The sequence below is a fragment of the Aquila chrysaetos genome, chromosome 3 (assembly GCF_900496995.4).
Source record: "Aquila chrysaetos chrysaetos chromosome 3, bAquChr1.4, whole genome shotgun sequence".
NCBI classification, from domain to species: Eukaryota; Metazoa; Chordata; class Aves; order Accipitriformes; family Accipitridae; genus Aquila; species Aquila chrysaetos.
The window spans coordinates 4021331-4041344 of record NC_044006.1 but is presented as its reverse complement, the minus strand read 5'-3'; the positions used below and the strand labels follow the sequence as shown (position 1 = coordinate 4041344).

General features: G+C 54.4%; 2 protein-coding genes across 11 annotated transcripts in view; one reads left to right on the top strand and one right to left on the bottom strand.

Annotated features, from left to right (window-relative positions):
• Positions 1-241: 241 nt before the first annotated feature.
• On the top strand, positions 242-8693 carry ADRM1 (ADRM1 26S proteasome ubiquitin receptor). Of its 8 annotated transcripts, XM_030007600.2 has the most exons (11): positions 1137-1152; positions 1530-1535; positions 2131-2341; positions 2607-2723; positions 2804-2927; positions 3355-3441; positions 5727-5808; positions 6045-6274; positions 6586-6743; positions 7688-7790; positions 8470-8693. In XM_030007600.2, exons 3-11 carry the CDS (start codon positions 2132-2134, stop codon positions 8574-8576), a joined length of 1218 nt encoding a protein of 405 aa, XP_029863460.1. In that variant the 5' UTR covers positions 1137-1152; positions 1530-1535; position 2131; the 3' UTR covers positions 8577-8693. The 8 variants fall into 8 exon arrangements, with proteins under 8 accessions (XP_029863461.1, XP_029863458.1, XP_029863457.1 ...); XM_030007601.2 differs by lacking the exons at positions 1137-1152; positions 1530-1535 and adding an exon at positions 242-260; XM_030007598.2 differs by lacking the exon at positions 1530-1535 and having other exon boundaries at positions 1079-1146; positions 2128-2341.
• Positions 8694-9187: 494 nt separating this feature from the next.
• LAMA5 (laminin subunit alpha 5) overlaps positions 9188-20014 on the bottom strand; it is a 96998-nt gene continuing 86171 nt past the window's right edge. For 2 of the 3 annotated variants that reach the window (XM_030007591.2, XM_030007593.2), the window contains exons 56-80: positions 19691-19832; positions 19285-19387; positions 19087-19200; positions 18787-18966; positions 18250-18392; positions 17825-18010; positions 17403-17539; positions 16800-16953; positions 16527-16660; positions 16240-16402; positions 15617-15748; positions 15255-15406; positions 14741-14873; positions 14317-14457; positions 13969-14099; positions 13719-13886; positions 13491-13623; positions 13191-13348; positions 12878-13064; positions 12445-12594; positions 12163-12328; positions 11947-12077; positions 11753-11843; positions 10771-10890; positions 9188-10632 (exon numbers count right to left, since the gene is read on the bottom strand). In XM_030007591.2, coding sequence (XP_029863451.1) covers positions 10478-10632; positions 10771-10890; positions 11753-11843; positions 11947-12077; positions 12163-12328; positions 12445-12594; positions 12878-13064; positions 13191-13348; positions 13491-13623; positions 13719-13886; positions 13969-14099; positions 14317-14457; positions 14741-14873; positions 15255-15406; positions 15617-15748; positions 16240-16402; positions 16527-16660; positions 16800-16953; positions 17403-17539; positions 17825-18010; positions 18250-18392; positions 18787-18966; positions 19087-19200; positions 19285-19387; positions 19691-19832 — 3604 coding nt within the window. In that variant the 3' untranslated portion in view covers positions 9188-10477. Of the gene's footprint in view, positions 10633-10770; positions 10891-11752; positions 11844-11946; positions 12078-12162; positions 12329-12441; positions 12595-12877; positions 13065-13190; positions 13349-13490; positions 13624-13718; positions 13887-13968; positions 14100-14316; positions 14458-14740; positions 14874-15254; positions 15407-15616; positions 15749-16239; positions 16403-16526; positions 16661-16799; positions 16954-17402; positions 17540-17824; positions 18011-18249; positions 18393-18786; positions 18967-19086; positions 19201-19284; positions 19388-19690; positions 19833-20014 lie in introns of all 3 variants that reach the window. The other variant, XM_030007592.2, reaches the window with a different exon arrangement.

Below are 20014 nucleotides of genomic sequence, written 5' to 3'. Positions count from 1 at the left end.
GATGGTGACAGCGAGATTTTTGTGAGACTTTTGTACGGGGGCAGCTGTCTGGTAGGGCAAGGGGAGGCCTGGAGACGAGCCTGGCTTTGTTCAGCCAGGTCCGGGTCTGGGCTTGGTTTTCGCCGCCGTGCCTCTTAGACGAAGATGACTTAACGAAGATGACTTAACGCCGGAGCTTCGAGCACCTCCCGCCCCGCCATCGAAGCTTTTTTTCCCCAACCGCGCGTGGCCTGGGTCCCTTAGCAGCCCGTTGCCCTGCGGTACGTCGGGGCCGAGAAGCGCGAGGCGATGGCGGCGATGGCGAGGGACGTGCGGTGTGGAAGTGGGGTTGGAAAGCTGCGGCTGCGGCAGCCCTCCCGGCGCGGGTCCCGGCCCTGGCCCGACGGCGGAGGGTCCGGGCGTTGGCTGGAGCCCGGGAGCGAGGGGGCTTGTGCTGGAAAAGGTGGTGGAAGGGAAAAACAAGCGCCTTCGAGGCGACGTCAGACGGTGAACTGGGAGCAGCGCGTTCAGACATCTGGCGTTCATGTAATTATCGGTCCCCAGACTAATGCGGACTGGAAGCACGTATCCTAATTTAACCCAGGAACACCAGAACTGATCAGCAGCCTTTATTCCGCTTTAATAATGAAAAACTATTTTTAAAAATGCTGTTTTTTAAAAACAGAACGAAGACTTGGCGGGGGAGGCAGCTGCTCTCCTCCCTCCTCCTTGCTGGGCCCCACGGAGCGGGTGGAGGTCTTCCCGCCTGGCGCCTTCCCTCACGACCACCGGCGCTCTCCCCCGCCGGCGGCGGCGGCGGGCAGCAGCCAGGCGCTTCGGGGAAACCGGGTTTATTTCTGCGTCACGTCTGCTAACCCTCGCTGCCCCTCTCCCGCTCTGGGCAGGCCCTCGGAGGCGGTCGGTGCCGGTCCGGAGAGGAGCCGGGGCGGGGGCGCCGCCATCTTCCCCCGCCGTGACACAGCAGGGCGCCTCGCACCGCCGCCGCTTGACTGACAGCCTCGCCGTCCAACCGCGCTCGGCCGCGGAGCTGGGCGGGGAGGGGGGGGGGGGAGCGACCGTGCCGCCTTGCTCCGCCCGGCGGTGGGCGGGCTTCCGGCGCGCTGGGCAGGAAGAACCGGGCGGCTCAGGGCCTGCGGGCGGCGGCGGCGGCAGGTACCGGTAACGGCGGGGCTGAGGCGGGCCCGGTGCCTCCGCGGCTCCCGGCGGCCCGGCTCCGCCGCCTGCCTCGGCGCTCGCTGGGGGCCGGCCCGCGCGGGGAGAGCGGGGTCTGCTGCCGGGGGAGGCCCGGGGGGGGAGGGGGGGACACGGACGCGGCCCGGCGGCCTCGGGGCGGCGGGGAGGGGGGGAGGCCCGGCTGGAGATCGCGGCCTCCGGGCGGGAGGCGGCGGCGGAGGAGGCCGCGGGCGGCCTGGGCCGGGCCGTGGTGCCGGCCTGTCCCCGCGGCCCGGCGTGCCGGCAGCCCCGCTCCGCTCCCGGCTTAGCGTGAGGGGCTGGGGCCGGTCATCCCCCGCGGCGGTGCCGGGTCTGAGCGGCCGGTACCGGCGGGTGCGCTCGGATCGGCCGGCGCCGGGTGGAGGGGGGACGGACGGGACGCGGTTTAAGCGGTAGTGCGAGCTTGGAAACAACTGCCAAGTCATGCAGGCCGAGCGGTGTCCCGGCGTTAACGGCCCGGCCCGGCCCGCGGGGCCGGTGAGTGCCTTCCTCGGGAGAGGGGAGGGTGCCGCGGGCAGGTCACCCTGCGGGGGTGCGGTGGCACCCGGCAGCCTGCGGTTCTCTGCCGGCAGGCTGAAGCGGGAGTCCCAAGACCGGCGTTCGAGCAGGGCTTCTGGTAATTAAAACGCCCCCGATCCTGTGAACCGCGATAGGAACCGAAGAAGGAAGCGGCGGGGGGATGGTGGTTCCGTTTTCGAGGACCTTAGCAGATAGGCTCCTCTTTATTAGGGGAGATCTGCGGAGCATCCTGTCTTCATCCTGGGTTCCGCTTTAGCTCTCGTGGATTGCCCTGAAATCCTGCAGGCAGCGAGACAGATTCCTTTTGCGGAGCTCACTGGATAGAGATTGAAATTTGATATCGAGAAGAGAGAATATGGGAAGGTTTCTCACCACATCTGCTGCTCTCTCTCGTTCCAGGATGTCTTCGGGCGCGTTATTTCCAAGCCTGGTGCCAGGCTCCCGTGGCTCTTCGAGCAAATACCTGGTGGAATTTCGGGCAGGGAAGATGTCCCTGAAAGGCAGCACTGTAACCCCAGACAAGAGAAAAGGCCTCGTGTACATCCAGCAAACTGACGATTCCCTCATTCACTTCTGCTGGAAGGACAGGACTTCGGGCAATGTTGAAGATGTGAGTACGGTTTTGTGTTTCAGTGCTGAGGCGTTAAGTCGCGGTCTGTCTTGTCTTTGTTCCGCTGGCGCTGCTGAAAGAGCTTCTCCAAGACAAATTAGGATGAGAACGCCACTGCGGCCTGACAGACCTGCGCTTTCAAATCCTCTCCGCTCTGAGGAGCAGATGGAGGAAGGTTTGGGGAGGAGGGCAGAGGTTTTTGGGAGGCTAAAAGGAATATCCGGGTATTTTCTCACACGCTTGTTCCTACTGCCCCGTTTTCCAGGATTTGATTATTTTTCCTGACGACTGTGAATTCAAGAGGGTACCTCAGTGCACTACCGGCCGCGTGTATGTATTGAAGTTCAAGGCAGGATCAAAACGACTCTTCTTCTGGATGCAGGTTTGTGGGAGGTCAATAACAAAAGGTCTTGGAACAAAATACTTCCAGTTTGACTCGTACCAAGAGCAACTTTCTTACAGGAGCCGAAGACAGACAAGGACGAAGAACACTGCCGTAAAGTGAACGAGTATCTCAACAATCCACCAATGCCTGGTGCTTTGGGTGGAAATGCAAGCGGAGGCCACGAGCTGTCGGCACTAGGAGGTACAGTCCATTCTCTGCTCCTTCACGTGAGAGGCTTTTTTTAAAAAAATCTGTTTTTGGAATAAGCACTTATAGTTCCCTAGGAAGAAATTCCTGATGGCTGTGGAGGGTGAGTTGGGGACGATGTTAATACCAGAAGTGTAAACGTGCTCCCAGCAAAATAAACTGTTCTGTTACAATAGGTGCAGGCTGAAAGTTAAGACTGCCAGAAGAAATCTCTCTTTGTTTCCAGTAGATTCTCTGGAGTCTTACCTCTTTATGAAGCCAAGTTGCATTTATCTTTTATGAGCATCATGAATCAGTAAACACTTGAAACTGTTTTTTCCATACAGAATGTGATGCCAATTAATCTCCTGCTGTTTGAGCCGGAGTGCTGTGAAAAAAAACTATGTGAATATGTTGTGTTTCAGAATGTTTTTGTTTTTAGGTGAGGGTGGCTTGCAAAGCCTTCTTGGAAACATGAGCCATAACCAGCTCATGCAGCTGATCGGACCAACGGGCTTAGGAGGACTTGGTAAAATGCTTTAATATATTTATGCCAAAATGGTATTTTCTCCTGCCAGGTTAAATCTTACCTGACAATATTTTCAAGTAGTGCTATTGATTTGAATAGCGCTTCTTTCACGTGAGAAAGCAAGGCCCTGCCTCCAAGATGAGCTAAGGGGCAAAAAAAGGATGCAGGAAACGAAGGGTACCAGATTCTACACGGCACTCATCTTAGGGCTTGGTCTGCAAGGAACGTCAGTTCTGCTCCTTGCTCCACTGAATCTTCTTTTTTTTTTTTTTTTCCCCTCCTTTTTTCTACCCCTCCTCTTCCTCCTAAATATTCACTGGAGCAGGGACTGAAAACCAGGGATTCGTTCCTGGTGAATGTCCCAGTTACTAAGCTGTGGAGTTTCTCGTGTTGTCTCTGGTCCAGTGAATATTTGTGTGCAAAGTAGAAAGAGTTCAAGAGGAAGGTTGGAGCGTACCCACCCCACAGCACTCTCTAGTCAGAGCAGTAAGGCTCAGGTTAGGGCTTTCTCTCCTGGGCCACGCTGGGGAGAGCTTGAATCGCCGCGCTGTTTTTCGGAAGGGGATGAGAGGTGTCTTGGAGTCCCTGCTGTGGTCTGTTCTTAACGCTGTCCATGCTCCAAGCCCAATAGAGCATTTTCTGAGCGGTCAGACCCTCGAGTGGAAGTAGGCAAAGGAATGCTTGGCAGGTGGCAGTGACTAAGGTTCTGTGCTTAAGCTCCAAAGTCCATTTTTGCGGATCTAGCTCGCGTCTTTTTAGCTTCAGATGCAAATCTCATGTTGCTGGGATGTTCAGATGCAAATCTCATGTTACTGTTGGAAGATTCTGGCTTTTTAGGATGTGTTTGGAAAAGATCTTCCTTCTTGAAGCTTCACATGACTCCTGAGACTGTCTTCCTCTTCTTCTCAACACTTTTTCTCAGCAGCTCTTCTTTCTTTGCCTTTACATCTAGCCATAAGACAGCTTGTCATGAAGCTCACTACTGTAACGCAAAGAAAACCATCTGCTTGCTTGCAAACGGTGGTTGTGGTGAATCTGTGTTGATCTCTTCCCCCAGTAGCGTCTTGTTCTTTTGCATCTGGTTTGCATCTCTCTCGGGACTCTGTCTTTATTGCAGAGCTCCTGCAACAAGGGAGCTTTCTTGCTCCTGGATAAACTTTCCTAGCAAGGACAAACAGAGTAGAGTAGCGTGTGGTACAGCCCGGTTAGCTTCACGCTGCCATTCCTGCTGCTGGGGAAGCTCTGTGATTAGTGAACAGAAGCGTTACGGGCGTGGATCCATAGGAGTGGGCTCTATACAAAGGAGGGAGCTGGTGGCTGGTGCTTGCTCTGACCTCCAGTGGTTTGCAGCTTTGGTTAATCACGTGTTTGCTAATGGAGCGCTGTCGTTCTGTCCTCTGCTTGCAGGTGGTTACCAAAAGGTGGGTGATGAATGCAGGTGCTTGTGTAGGGACGTGTATCTAATTAAATGTGGTACAAGAAACCACTGGATGGGAAGCGTGTGGTAAACGGGAGCATTTCGCTAGTGTGGCTCAAAGGAATTGTAGGGGGACAGTCAGTCACTGACCGCTCCAGTGGACCTAGAAGCCAGGCCTTTCCCCAGCTCTTCTTAGCTGATGTTCTTGACGCTGTGATAAGTCCTTGGTGGTTGGGATGTGAGGATGAAGGAGGCCGATTCTGATTTCTTTTGCATATGGTGGTTGGCTGAAAGGCCGAGTGTTGGTTTCCTGCTGCGTTTCCTGATCGCTGCTCTACTGGGAGCGCTTTGTTTGTGCGCGGGGTTGTCCTTACTTTGCCTACGAAGCGTTTAAGGACTCAGCTGAATTCTGCCGCTGCATCTCTGCGGCAGGTCTGAAGCTGCAAACCCCAGGTGTATGGGGAGACAGTGGTGGTGACTCAAAGGCTGACTCTGTAATCTTCTGCTGAGGGCCTTGGCTTTGGAGAAAAGTTGGATTTTGGGGAACCAGTAGACAGAAGAGAGGGCTGTGTTACAGCGATCGTGTGTGGACGGCACAAACCTTGTGTACATCTAGAAATTGAGTCATTTCTAAAAGACGTGCAACTCTCTAAGGCAGTTTTCTAATAGGGATGCAAGATCAGAAAACGAGAGCTGTTAATTTATAGAAAGGGGTGGGGGGGGTTGGTCTGGGCTCTTTCACCCCCTCCTCCTTTATTTTAGCAAATAAAACCTTTCAGGTACAAGAGTGACCTCTCTAGAGCAGAGAGGTGCAAAAAACCTGAAGAAATAAATCTCTAAACCTGTTCTTCTTTTATGTTTACGGAAGGTGGGCTGGGTGCACTGACGGGTCCTGGGCTGGCCAGTCTGCTTGGAAGTGGGGGACCACCGACCAGCAGTTCATCTTCGAGGTAGGACGCCTGTCTGGTTTGGGTTTGTCATGGTTTTGTAACGTAAAGTTGCCACCTCCGTGGGAGGAATCGTGGCCTACTGAACAGGAAATATGATGGGAATTAAGACTGCTTATTATCTCTCTAAAATGAGGTGGGAGCTCTTCATCTTGTAAGGGCTTGAAAAGAAGCTTTTCAGAATACAAGAGGCAAAGCTGTTTTTGCAGGGAATTAATTATACTAATTATCTTCTCCAGCTCTCGCAGCCAATCAGCTGCTGTGACGCCATCTTCCACAACTTCTTCTACACGTGTAACGCCTGCCCCGTCCGTTCCTGCGGCTGCGTCTGTGACCAGTCCGAGCCCCGTACCAAGTTCGGGTAATGGAACCAGCTCAGCCACAAGCCCAACCCAGCCCATTCAATTGAGTGACCTTCAGAACATTTTAGCTACTATGAATGTGCCATCTGGAGCAGGAGGGCAGCAAGGTAACGGTGTTCTGACCAGACAGCTGTTGGATCCAGGAGTCCTTTGGAGCTGTTTTACTGTCCTATCCTGTTCCAAATTGGTTTGAAAGCTCTCTTAGATTTTGGGGGGGGGGCTTCTTTTTTTCATTTGAATGCGGTTCTTGGCTGCTTCAAGAGTCTTATTCTCACTCCAAAACTGAGGGAGGGAGAAAGGATGCTAGCAGTGTGCTAACTACATTTCAGTACTCCTCGGACTAGATCATTTGGTTTAGGTGACAAAAACATGGGGTTTTGCGCATAGTCTAACAGCCAATCCTTTATTTTCTTCCTAGTTGACCTGGCAACTGTTCTGACACCCGAGATAATGGCTCCCATCCTGGCCAACGCTGAAGTTCAAGAACGGTTGATGCCTTACCTTCCCTCAGGGGAATCTCTGCCGCAGACTGCAGAAGAGATTCAGAATACCCTGACGTCTCCTCAGTTTCAGCAGGTAGATGCCCAGCTGTCACGGGAAGTGCAGTTCTCCTTCCCTCCTCCCCCATGTGGCATGATTTGCCTTGCCCTGCTTTTTCAGGTTCCTGACACTGTTCAGAGTAGGAAGTTGCTTAGTAGAAGTGGGAAGGAGGAGGAACATGGTTTAATGGAACACTAGTTCTTCCTTCCTGCAGTCACCTGAGGGCAGATCGGAATGTGGTTTACTTTTTTTTTTTTTTTTTCTTTTGGAATTGGGCTTTACCTTTCTCTCTATTACAAATACACTCTGGCAAATGACAGGAGTAGTAGCAAATTTGTTATTCCCCGTCAGAGTGGCTTGTCAGCAGTCTCCTTAAAGATCAAGTGACTAAACATATGGAAGGGAAGAGAACAGATGCTGATGTTGACAGCACTACATCCCTTGTTCCTCTTGAAACACTAGTACTTAATTCCAGGAGTGTCTGTGGGTGATTAAAGCTGGAGTGTTACAGGCCAATTTGAACTAGTTACACTGATTGAAATTTGTCAATTTGCAAAATTTCAGTGGCTAAGATGACTGGTTTTAGTTTAAACTACAGCAGCTCTTTTGTGCAGGCAAGACTCGGAAGCGAGGGGTGTTTTTAATTGGTGATTTGATAAGAGTATCTGCATCTAGATAAAAGTTTAAGTTGTTGTCCATGCAGTAAACCACCTGGAGGTTATGTCGCTGTGGTTTGGTGTGTTGCTCAGTCTAGCAGGCTTACAGTTTCTGCTTACTGGCATCTAGCTGGTTAAGAGCAGACCATTTTGAAGCCAGCCCACAGCGCAGTAGTTGATACAGGAGAGCGGCTGCTCCCAGGCTGGCCGTACAGTCACCATGCCGGAACCTCCTCACATGGGTATTGCACAGTCGCCACCTGATGCTGGAGAAACGTGATGCAAACGTGGTTTTTTTTTGACGCTGTTGACTCCGATTCACAGGCATTGAGCATGTTCAGTGCTGCCTTAGCTTCAGGACAGCTTGGCCCACTAATGAGTCAGTTTGGCTTACCCGCAGAGGCAGTAGATGCAGCAAATAAAGGAGGTAAGTATTGGTGCTGTTGGGAAAACGATGAAGTGGTTTGTTGGGTTGTTTTTGGGGGTTTTTTTTGTGTGCCATTGAATATGGAATGTAATGATTAGCTGCTGAGTAACTGTCCGTAGCTGATTCTTGCACTGTTCTTTTTTACAATGAAAAGGCGACTGCCTCAGGTGTTGTCCAGCAGACACAGCGTGATGTCATATGTGCATTTAGAGAAGTCGGGGTTCTGCAAAGAGATGTGCTGAGCAGCCTTGGCATTGTTTCTTGCTAGAGATGCCAAAGGCTCTGGAGATGTCATAGTGTCCTTGTTCAGGAATGCCTTTTTTGTGGGTCTTTAAAGAATCATTTCAAATAACTAACTAAGTGCACAGCTGTGGCTTGTAGCACTGCGGGGAGGGGGGTATCTGTTTTCCCTGATGAGCTTTTAGCATCCATTCCATGACTGAAGTAATTCTGGTCTTAGGCTGCCTGCACACAGAGTTAAAGAGCAGAAAAAGCTAGCTGTGTCAGGGAGATCCCAATGGGTGTTATAAAGGAGTGTTAAAATTTTCTTCCTTGCTAACAAACACATTCTTACTAAAGCAACTGTTTATTTTCCAAGTAATGCAGCTTAACCTCATGTGGACAATGAACTCCATCCCAGAAAGAGCAAAGTTAAATAACTAATGTGTTTAACTTCTAGATGTAGAAGCATTTGCCAAAGCAATGCAGAACAGTGTCAAGTCAGACCAAAAGGAAGGAGACTCTAAGGACAAGAAAGACGAAGAGGAAGATATGAGTTTAGATTAAGTTATTTGCTCTTCCTTACAGATATTCCTAGATACTAACTTAAGCAACTGCAGTAGGATTACTAACTTCATATTATGCTTATATAAATCTACAAATAAAGGAATTTTCTTTATCTGCCATACTGTTCTTTCTCAGTCTATTTAACAGGCACTTAAGCAGTACTTGCTCTTTGTGCTCAGTGGAGTTGCTTACTGTTCAGTTTTGATGCTTTTGATATCAGGCTAGACTAATTTTTCTGATTTCCTTGTGATAAAAGGGTTGAGCCCATGATTATAGGAGTAGCGAGCATCTCAAGGACACACTGCTGACTGCCGTCCCGTTTTGGGCCCACCAGGTTGCGATCTGCAGGGCTGCCAGCTCACCCAGTCGTTGTCCCACACGTACTGCTGCAAGGGTTGTCCTGTCCTGGGTGCAGGACTTCACCTTTGAACACGAGGAGGTTCACCATCGTGAACACCCAAGTGCTACCACTGCAGCTGCTGTACTAGGAGGGAGCTGCTTATGGCAAATACAGCTCTAAGGTCCCTATTGTGCCACTTCCCGAGGTGGGGATTTAGTCCTCTTCCAGTTCTATGTCAGCCTCATACTTGCTCTTCACCAGTAAAGTGAAAGAGAGTTAACATAAAACTTTATTCGACTCCAAAGTATGTACCAGTGATTTACAAAGACCACCTTTAATACTACAACTTAAAAACAGGTCATAATTACATTTGTTTAAGATGGACATGTTAAAAACCCATTTTACAATATTTACCCCTCATAAAAAAACCCACAATATAATGATATAAGTTATAAGTCCATTTCAGAAGCAAGATTTTGTCCCCAAGTGGCTAGATATATATATACACACAAATATATAAATGACGTGTAAGTGCACAAGTGAACTAGGTGTCTTGGGAGAAAAAGGTTTTTTTCAAGTGAAGACTGCACTACAAGAGGCATGAGTGAGGCTGGACAGGAGAAGGCAAGGGCTGGCAGGGTGGGTGAGGGCTGAGTGACACCTCCCACACCCAGCCAGACTCAGAGGTAACCTTTCTTTATTCCCTTTCAAGCAACAGTTTCTTGCTTCATGCAACAGGACTTTTGTCAGTGTATCTACCAGCGCTGAATGCAACTGCAGAGAGTCAAAGTGGTATTTGTGTCTTTCTGCTTGCCCTCAGCAGTTCTCCCAGCCTATTTTGTTCTTTTTTTTTTTGATTCTTATAAATTAATCTGTTAAGATGCTAATTCTGTGAGCAGAATTTTGTCCAAGTTCCCCCTTGCAGAGCTCTTTGCATAGCAGTGGCAGGTGAACTGAGACTGCCCTTGGGGGGAGGTTAAATGCGTCCTTGCTTATAAAAACACAAAAGTGACGGAATTAATCCAGTTTGTCCTAATTGCATTTATTATAAAACAGAAACTGCCTACAGCCTTTAGCAGAAGACAGTCTGTGACTGTTATTAATAGCCTCGGTGTTCGTGAACTAAATCTATGTGCATTGTAAGTGTGGGGTAAAGGGAACAGGATTTAGGTAGGACATGATGTACGGCTGCTGTCTGCTTCAGCCCACGCTCCACAGAGGACAGCTGCTCTTACCACAAGGCACGTGGCAGCATTGAGTCCTGTTGCAGATGCTTGACCACCGGGGAAGGACTCCGACCTGTCTCCACATCCTGCTCCAACTTTTTGGTTGTATTTGTGAAAGATGTCCCCAAAGCGCCCCCTTCTCCCCACCTTCCTCCCGTGCCCTCCTTCCCCTTGGATTCGTGGCCCCTCTCTGGTTTTGGCCCCAGACTTGCGCCTGCAGTCACTGGAGATCAAGTATGTTTGACCACAGTTAATGTTATCGAGTAGGTGACGTCTGGGGCCCCGGGAGCAGTGCAGCTTTCTGTCGGTCAGGCTGTACACAGAGGTGCACTTACTTACAGCACAGGGCAACCCTTGAGGCCAACGGAGCCCCTGACAGTCCTGGCCCGCGGCAGGTCCACGTGGCTCCGGTTAATCACCAGGTTCCTTATACAGCCCACGTAATGAGGGAGGGGAGGTAACGGTGACGCTGTGCTGGCCTTGTCTGTCTCTGCAGAAGGAACAAATAAAAGCAAGCATTAGTCTGGCTAATAACAGGACAGGGGGTTAAGTACCTCTTACTTGCACCAGGAATAGTATCTCTTGGCTTTGGGGTATTTCGTTCCAGAGCGTGTCTTTCCCAACTCACCTGGCAGCCCTCCCACGTAGAAGGTCTCCCTTGTGCTGGGTGCAGGAGCCTGGCTGGGTCCCACTGTGTAGTTGCCTTCCGTGTCCACATCAATCTGGATTATGTTTTTCCATTTGGTAACTTCGAAAGAAAACAACAGTCAGTGCTGCTTCCCTACCCGCAGAGCAAGTCCACCTCCACCCTCGGGCCCAGACCAGTGCTGGAGCAGAACAAAACTACTGGGAGGGTCAGAGGACCTGGCCTGGCTCTTGGGAAACACCCAGAGTCTGGACAGCCTCCCCAAAATCTGTCCTGCAGCCGCCCATAAAGCACCGTGTCTTGCCCTAGCGAAGAGGACTGCCCTCTCCCAGCGAGGCAGGATGGTACATGCCGAGCGTAAGGGGATCAGCTCAGACCGGCTCCAGTCACGGATGGGGAGGGGTCCTGTAGCTGAAAATGCACCAAGGAGCACACGATGGCTCTCACCCAGCGCTGGGTCAAGCAAGATGAGGGCTTAAAATAGAGCTGTGCCAAGATGGGGGCTGTAGCTGTGACCCCCCCCATCCCCAGAAAGGGCTTGATGCAAAACCTTAGCACTTGCTCGATGGCAACTACATTAAAGGCTGAGTTTTGCCTGTACAGGTGTGAATCCTGCAAATCACCAGTCCCAGCTGTGGGCTTTGAGCCCTTTGGACACACTCTGCACCACAGCAAGTCGGGCTTTCACTTTCAGCAGGACGTGACATCCCTGGCCTCGCCGGCTGCTCCATGACCTGCGGAAACACCCTGTCTCCTGTCCACCAGATCTGACAGCACTAACAAGATCAGGCAAGGACTCTTATAAATTAGGAAATGACTTAATAGAAGCTACAATCTCCCAAGTTAAGTGCATATAGGTGGGAGCTGGGGTTTAAGGAAGAGCCCCAGGCTTCCCCTAGGAGATGTGGGCTGAGCAGCAGGAGTGGAGCAGCGTCCCAGAGCCAAGTGCGGGCTGTCACCTCACCTGCAATAGTGTGCCACTGCCCGTCGCAGAGAGATGGGCACGTCACCGACGCGGAGAACTCGTCAGCCCCAGTGTTCACTCTCACAGTGACCTGGTGTGCGAGACAAATGCATTAGAGCCCAGCGAGCTGAGCAGGATGGGCAGGAGACGGCCGCTGCCTCTGAAAACCTGTGGGGAAGCCACCCTCCCACTACCTTTGTCTCCTCCATGTACAGCAGGAGATGGTGGCTTCTCCTCGTGCCGACGTGGAAAACGAGGCCAGAGGCACTGCGGGGACGGACCTCCAGCGTCACCTCCAAGTCCTGCTCAGTCACCACTGCATCAGCTGGAAGAGAAATGCCACTGGTGAGGAGAGGGACAAGGGACCTCCCCCGAGATGTGTCCCTCCCAGTCCCGGGGCCGTGGGGTACCTAGGATGATGGACCCGCCATCCGCAGCGAAGAAGACCCCGCTCTCCAGTGCACCCTCATAGCACGGCGTCACCCCGAAGGTGCGTGAAGGGGGACCCAAGGGCCTCCCGTCCAGCTGTGGGTTCCTCAGGCAGCCGTCGAAGCTGGAGGCCGACGCAACCTGCGGAGAGGCCATAGGAGTGAGCGCAGAGGGGCTAAAAACTGGCAAGCATGGCGTGATGCCACGGGACCGGGAACTGGCAGAGATAGACCGATGCTGTGGGACCACCAAGCCCTTACCGGTATGTGAGCCTTGGCTTTTCCAGCTGGGACCCCCCCTACATACAAGGGGGTCCGGGCCACAAAGAGCCCTGCAGTGGCCACCGCGGCATCCTGGGCTCGTAGCCCATCGATGACCAGCTGGGCTCGGCTCTGGTCTCTGCTGAAGAAGACCTGCAAGGACCAAAGGTCAGTGCCAGGGCTGGGGGCTTCCCAGGTCGGGAGGAGCCCCAGGGCTGTGCCCAGGGAAGAGAGACCTCAGCTCGGAGGTTCAGCCAGCCCTGGCTGTATTTTTGCTGTCCCCTTTGCTCCCATGGGACCGCGGGTGTCCCGGGCGCAATTAGGAAGCGATGCCCAGAGCAGAGCTGCACCGAGCTAACCCCCGCAGGGGCACCTGGCACAGGGGGGGAGCGATGTGGCTCCGGGAGGTCCTGCCGAGCCCTGACCCTCCACTCACCGTGTGCCACTGCCGGTCACGGTACTTGTCTTTGCTGCGGATGCGCAGCCGGCGCCCGCCGACATCCACCAAGAAGACAAAGCGCCCGTTGGATACAAGGAGAGCCATAAAGGCACCCTGCTCGCCCGCCACGTAGAAGAGCAGCCCGCTGGAGGAGTTCAGCTTCACCTCCAGGGAGAAGTGGGACCTGCAGGGACACGGGGAGGGGGTGATGGGAGCACCCTGCTCGCCCACAACTGCAAGGGACACCTGCCCTCCAAGCGATGGTCCCTGGGACCAAGCTTGGGTGGGGTGGACACGGGATGAGCCTCACCTCCGCCCAAAGGAGGCCGGGATCTCCTCGAACTCCCAGCGACTGCTCGGGGTCCCCCCAAAGCGGAAGGTGCCCCTGGCTGCGCGGGGCTGTGGGTGCAGCCGGCAGAGCCTGTTCTGATCGTGGCGGCGGTCCTTCGAGGCAGGCTTGCCCGGCACCTACAGAAGATGCAGCAAGGAATGGAATGAGGGGAGCATCCCTGCGGGTGTCACGGGGCAGAGGTGGTTGGCGAGGGAGCAACAGTGGCAATCTGAGGAGGACGGGGAGGAGGATGTGGGGAGTTTCAGCAGCAGCTGGTACCTTGTGTTTCCGCCTGTCCTTCTTCGGAGTGACTCTGAGCTGTTGTGGCTGCTCACCCCAGGGACAGCTCATGGTGACGTTGATGCTCTCCACGTTCTGCTGCAGGTCCACCACCATCTGTGGCTCTGATATCCTACGTGCAGGGAGAAGAGGTCCCTGTCACCAGGCCAGCTAGGAGGTGGGAAAGGGCTGAGCCCTGCTCTCCAGAAGTAGCAGAGAGACGCTCACCGCTTGACAAAGACATTCCCGATGCAGCCGGTGAGGTTGCTGAGGGCACCCGGCTCCGGTGAACCCCCAAGCTGGAAGAGCAGCCGCCCGTCCTGCCGTCGCTGCCGCCGGCCAGGCCCAGCGCCTGTCACAGCATCCTGCTGTTCATCATCCACGTACAGCCGGACCCTGTGGGGGATGAGCAGCACAAGCTGAGCAGGTCCCCGTGGCTGTTGGCACCCCATCCGCCATACACCACCAGGACACGTACCCACGGGCATCGCTGTAGAAGGCCACATAGTGGGTCCTGTCATCTGCATAGGCATTTTCAGTGGTGACTTCGGTTTCCAGCAGGTTCAAGGCCAGCTGGCCCCTCTGGAGGGACACCCGGCACATCCCCTCCTGCAGAAAGCATCACCCCATTGCTGCTCAGCAGCTGAGCCCCCAAAGAAGGGCCCATTTCCTCACCACCCTCCAGGAGTTCAGGGTGCAGATTTCACTGTGGATTCACCCTCTGGCCCCACCAAAATCCCCCACTTTCCCAAGCACCATCCTCAGAGCAGGAGCAGATGTTCCTGTCCTGCTGCTGGGACACCCGGGGGGGACCGCAGGTACCCACCTGGGTGGTGTGGTGGTAGAGCAGCCCCTCGCGCTGGCTCGTCCGGAAGCTGAAGCCGCTGTAGAAGTCCCGCAGCCCTGGCACGTCCTTCAGGGCCAGGGTCAGGTAGCCGTGGCCGTGGACGCTGACCGAGCGAGCCACCTGCGAGGGACACCGTGGAGGTGAGGCGAGAGCCCAGCCCTGGCACTGCAGGGGTGCTGGCAGGGTAACCAAGATGCTCAGGTCCTCGCTGGGTCTGGCCAGTGCTATGGCCAGCCGCGTGGAGCACCTTGCCACAACCCCCCTGCACCGAGGACCTGGATGTTTTATGCTTGTTTCTGTGTGAACAAGGGGAGATCGAGCCTGTCCCGCAGGTCCTGTGCTCCCTTTCCCTGACAGACCCTTTCCCCACCATGCTGGCCAGGCTGCCAGGGCTTGTGCTTACCAGGAGGTCTGAGGTGCACCCGTAGCTCACGCCGACGGTGCTCATGCGTTTCAGGTCGACGTATTTGCCGAGAGCCTTCAAGCCCTTCATGCAGCCCCGGATGGGCCCACCCGTGGGGAAGAGCGCTTTCAAGCTGCAGGAGAAGCAGGTGGTGTTACCAGGCCAGCCCAGCCCCAGGCAGGATCTGGCCCTTCAGCCCTTCAAACAGAGTGCCTGGGAAGGACGTGTGATGGCCACGGTTATTTCCAGTGCCTCGGGTGCAAGGCTGCTCCAAAACACCCAGCGTGGCAAAGGAGGACTCGGTGACACCCACCAGCACCTCAGCCCTCACCAGAGATGGAGATGTCCCATCCTCAAAAGCTCACGGTGATGGGCAGGAAGAGGAAATCTTCCCCCCAGAGCTTCAGCAGGGCCCTGACAGCCCTGGATGTGGCTGGGAAAGGGGCAGGGCCACCACCAGGGACACTGGAGGGGAAGATGTGGACTGTCCCACCCCACCGCGGGCTGGACCCACCTGGGGGGCAGCGCAGCTGGGGGCACACCACCCAGGTAGTAGGAGACGGCATTCTCCAGGGAGTTCTCCTGCTCCACCATGAAGATGGTGAGGCGCTCTAGCCGCACCAGGATGCGCTTCTTGTTATTCATTTTGAGAAGAAAAATCTGGATCTGGAGACAGAGAAGAAAAATGATCTGCCAGCCTGGGGCAATTAGGTCCATCACAGAGAGCAGTAGGAGGTGTCCAGTTCGTGGCTTTAGCCAAAGAACTTCTTGCAGCTCCACCCCGCCAAAAAAAATACACAAGGGTCCAGGTGTCCCCTCTACCCTCCCGATGAAGAGCCCTCCAAGAGAGCCGGGCAGGCGGCTGTTCCCCCTTACCGCTTTGTTTGTGGTGCTGCTGATGGTGAGGGAGGAGGAGTTGCTGCTGGGTTTTGCCACCTCCAGGCCAGTGCTGAAGTCATAGTAAAGCACCAGCTTCCCATCCCGGATGGCCAGACACAGGAACTGACCCTGGGGGAGGCAGAATGGACACTCAGCCCCACATCCTGGTGTCCAGCGTGCAGTTGTGGCACTGAGCCCAACCTGTCCTTTAGGACCGGTGGGAGCAGGTCCCGCTGCCAGTGCCCTGACACATTGCTGTCAATGGTCCCACTGCCATTGCCCTAACGCTGGAGCACAAGGATAGCACTTCAAGCTGGAAATGCTCCTTGCAGCGCTGCCTGCTCCAGTGAACCCTGGCCCAGCTTGGAGGGTCTGTGCTTGGGTGCTCTCCAAGTTCAGGGGAGTCCCTCCAGCACCAGAGAAGTGATTGCTGCGAGGTTTGGGTCCAGCCCTCTTGTGGCTTTTAACAATAGTGCAGAAATATTGCTCAAAGCAGCCCTGCCATCTCCAAAGCCCTCTTCTCACCAGTGTCCTGAACTGGGAATGCCTACAAGTGGGGCTGGAATTGTCCCATCCCAGCAGCTGAGGTGTGAAGGCTCCCCAGGGGAGCAAGCACCTGCCTGGTTCTCCAAGAAGAAGAGGATGCCGTTGTAGGAGACTACCCGGATCTCCTGCTCGAAGCGCTTGGTCGTGCCAAACTGGCTCTCAAACTTGATCTCCGCGTAACCAGTGCCATCAAAGTAGGAGCCGTCAGTCAACCAGGGGTCTCCTGTGGACTTGGACCTGAGCCACACAAGAAGAGGCACGAGGCATCACTCCAAAGCCAGCTGCCATGCTCTGTGGCAGCTGAGGGTCAAGGTAAGTGCCATGGACCAGAGCTGCCACCAGCCTGGGCACAGTGCCCTACCTTGCACAGGGCTTCTCAGCAGTGGTATCCAGCTGGAAGGTGCGTTGGAAGTTGTACAGGCTCACCACCTCCTCGTTCAGTGTGTCCAGCTCCAGGCACCCACGGTAGTTGGGATAGCGCAAAGTGGGAGGAGGCTGGGAATGAAACCGGACAGTTAGGGCAAGTTGATCCTGGTTTTCCAATGAAATCAAGGGTTTTCCTCTCCAAGAAGCTCCAAAGGTATCACTGATACGCCCTAGAAAACCGAGCCTCCCTCCCTGCTGCCTGTCTCACCGTGAAGCTGGAAGGGTAGCCACCCACGTAGAAGACCACGTTGCGCGGGTCGAGGTTGAGCAGCCCCTGCTCCCCCTTGGCCACACTGTCTCCCTTGGTCTCGTGCACCGTCTGCCTCTCCACGATCACCGACATGTGCCCATACTGCAGGATCCTGCAGCAGGGAGGGGTGGTCAAGACAAGGGGAGACCCCAAAAGAGAAGCAAACCCTGCCCTCCCTGAGCAAAGAGCCTCCCACACACAGCCCCACCAAAAAGGAGTGCATCTCCCACTGGGGACCCCCACAGCAGCAGTGCATTGAAAGCACTCAGCACTCATGTTATCAGCACTGCCACAAGGCTGAATGGACCCTCCATGATGAGCTTCATCTTTCTTCTCCTGCAGGCACCCCCAGACCCTCCATGACCTGGTAAGACACCATCTCCCTGCTAGTTTTTTTTGAGGTATCTCAGTGTTGATCATTTAGGGATGACTGGATGATAGAGTCCACAGCAACCCTGCAAGCCCAGGACCCGTCTGGGCTTGGGCACAGCACTACCTACATCTGCTGCAGGGACAGTCTCCCGCTGAACTTCCTCAGGATGCGTCCCATCAGTCTCCTACCTGTTGATGCTGATAGTAGCAAACTGCTCTCCAATATCCTCATCGACGGTTAGGGAGGCTGGCTCCTCATCGCCCAGTTTGTAGATCCACTGCACTTTGCGGTCCTTAAGCACAATGCCCAGGTAGTCTCCAGTGGCCTGAATGCAGGGAGAGACAGGGCCACACATTGGCATTTGAGACAGACAGGAGCGCCAAGTGATGCTCTCCCTGATGCTCCCAGGGCTGCACCGGCCAAGCACCCGCATTCGCACTGTTCTCCCCATCTATGCTGACAGCTGCACCCAGAGCCTGTTCGTGTTCCCCAAAAAGACACTCAGGGAGCAGGAAAAGGGCAAGCGGCTGACGTCCAGGCGTGATCCCCCATTGATGCTACCAATATGGGCTCCTGCTGCCCTCCTCCTGCCCGCACAGCCCCGTCTCACCTCCCGGCTGCCCAGGTACAACACGAACCGCCCCTCCTCTGTCCCATCCTGCCGTCGCTGCCGGCTCCTGGGCTCCGGGTTTTGGATGTAGAATTTCAGGGATGTATACGCTGCCAAATCCTGCAGGTTGCTGGGCATCCGGACCTGCACACCCGAGCTGCCGTTGAACTTCATGGGGACTTTCACCTGGAGGGAGAGAAGTCAAACCCACGGCATTGAAACCACTGCTGCTGCCTCTCTCATCACTGCCAGCTCTACCAAGTCAAAGCATTTTCTGGACTCTTCCCATGAGAAAAGGACCATGCCTGGTGGCCCCAGAGCTCTTCTAGATATCCCTCCCATTTGCATACTGCCCTCAGGTAAGCCCTCATTCACCCCAAGTCCCCGGCACCCTGTGCACAGCCCTCACCCTCCCACGAACCTACCTTGCTGGCGGCGTTCCTCGCCTGCGTGATGAGCTGCCGGATCCGCACAATGTTCTCTGACACGGTGGCGTTCTTGTTCCTCCTGTTCTCCAGGCTGCTCAGCTTCCCCAGCAACAGCGGGATGGTGCTTTCCAGGCTGGACACTGGGGTTGGAGAGGAGCCAGGGGTTTTGAAGGTTAGTGAGGAAGGGAGATGTAAAGCCAAGGTAGTTTTGAGACATGCAAGTCAAAGCAATGGCAGCTGGGAGCAGAGTCACAGAATGATCCCCTAAATCCAGAAGCTTTCATGGGGCACTGTGAAAATGCTCTAGTGCATGTAATTTCCTGCAGTAAAGGTGTAAGCGATATAGACATTGCAGGCAGAGAAAAAAGGAGGGACAGGACTTAAAGCACCCAGTATTGGCCGCCACCTCCCTCTACTCGTGACCTGGAGCTGCAAAGCACAGCTTCCGAAAGCATAGAGCTCTCTGGGGACATCTGTCCATGCACGGGCTCGTGCCAGACTCAGCCCTGGCAGCTCAGCAGGCTCAGCACTCACCAGATTTCCTGGCATCCTGGACTGCCTGGTTCAGGTCTTCATTTCGAAGGTCTCCATACTGGTCTTTCCACTCATCCAGATTCTTCTTCATGGTGCTCAGGGTATCTTCCACTCTCGCAGCTGTTTCATTGGCCTCGGCAGCTGCTACTTTGGCATTCTGGATCGTCTCTTTTGTGTCCTCTGGAAAGAAAGGACAAAAATCTCTGCGATGGCCAGGAGCGGGGAGGAAACACCCTTGCGTCACAGCCTGGGTGCGAGGAAGGGAGCAGGGAGAACCAGTCTAGCTACCGCAGGACAAACCTTGTTCCCTGCCCAGCATGTCCTGCACAGACTGGAGCTGGCTCAGGAGCTGCTCCTTCTTCACACGGAGGTCAGCCAGCTTGTCCTTTGCTGTCTGCAGAGTGCCTTTAATAGCTGCAATTAAAGAAACGTATATGTTGCATGTTGGATTTCAATCCAGCCCTAAGGACATCACACCCTACAAGGGGCCTCTCTCACCCCCGTTGAGTTTTCTCTGCTCTCTCCTCACAGCCTCCTCCAGGTTGCTGCTGTTCCTCTTCAGCTCTTTAGAGATGGCCCCGAGATTTTCTGATATGACACTCTGTAAAACAAACATGTACTGCCTGGGAGTCTGAAGAGGAGTTCCAGTCTCCAGTCCTGACTGCACACAAAAATGCTCGTTCAGACAACTGCAGTGGCGTGTGAGGCTGGGGTGTGATGGGTAGACCCAAACCCCCCGAGTCTGGCCAGAGCTGTGGCACAAGCTCTGCTCACTGGCACAAAACAAAGCTCAAGTGTCAGAGGGAAGGGGCAGCAGAGCCCTATGTGAGGGTGTGAAAAGTTGGAGGACTGACGAGGGAGTTTGGCTTTCGCTCATCTTTACGGGGCTCCCCACAGCACATACCATCAAAGCCTCGCTGGCTGCCTCATCAGCATCGTGGGCTGCTCGCTCGGCTTTTTTCACAGCTTCAATGATGCTGGCGTAGGCATTAGAGGCATCGATTGCCCGCTGGATAAAGCCATCCTGGTTTGTGCCCTGGATAATGCTGTGTTGGAAGATGAAGCTGTCAAGTTCACGAAGACTGCTCTTGCCAGCCTTTGTGTTCCCTTTGGGTAACCCCTTTGGGTTCCTCATCACAACATGTTCTCCAGCGTAAAGCTTTGCAGACGGCATCTGGCTGTTCCCCTGCCATGGTGTGGGGCTGCAGTTTCCCATCCAACTCTGGCA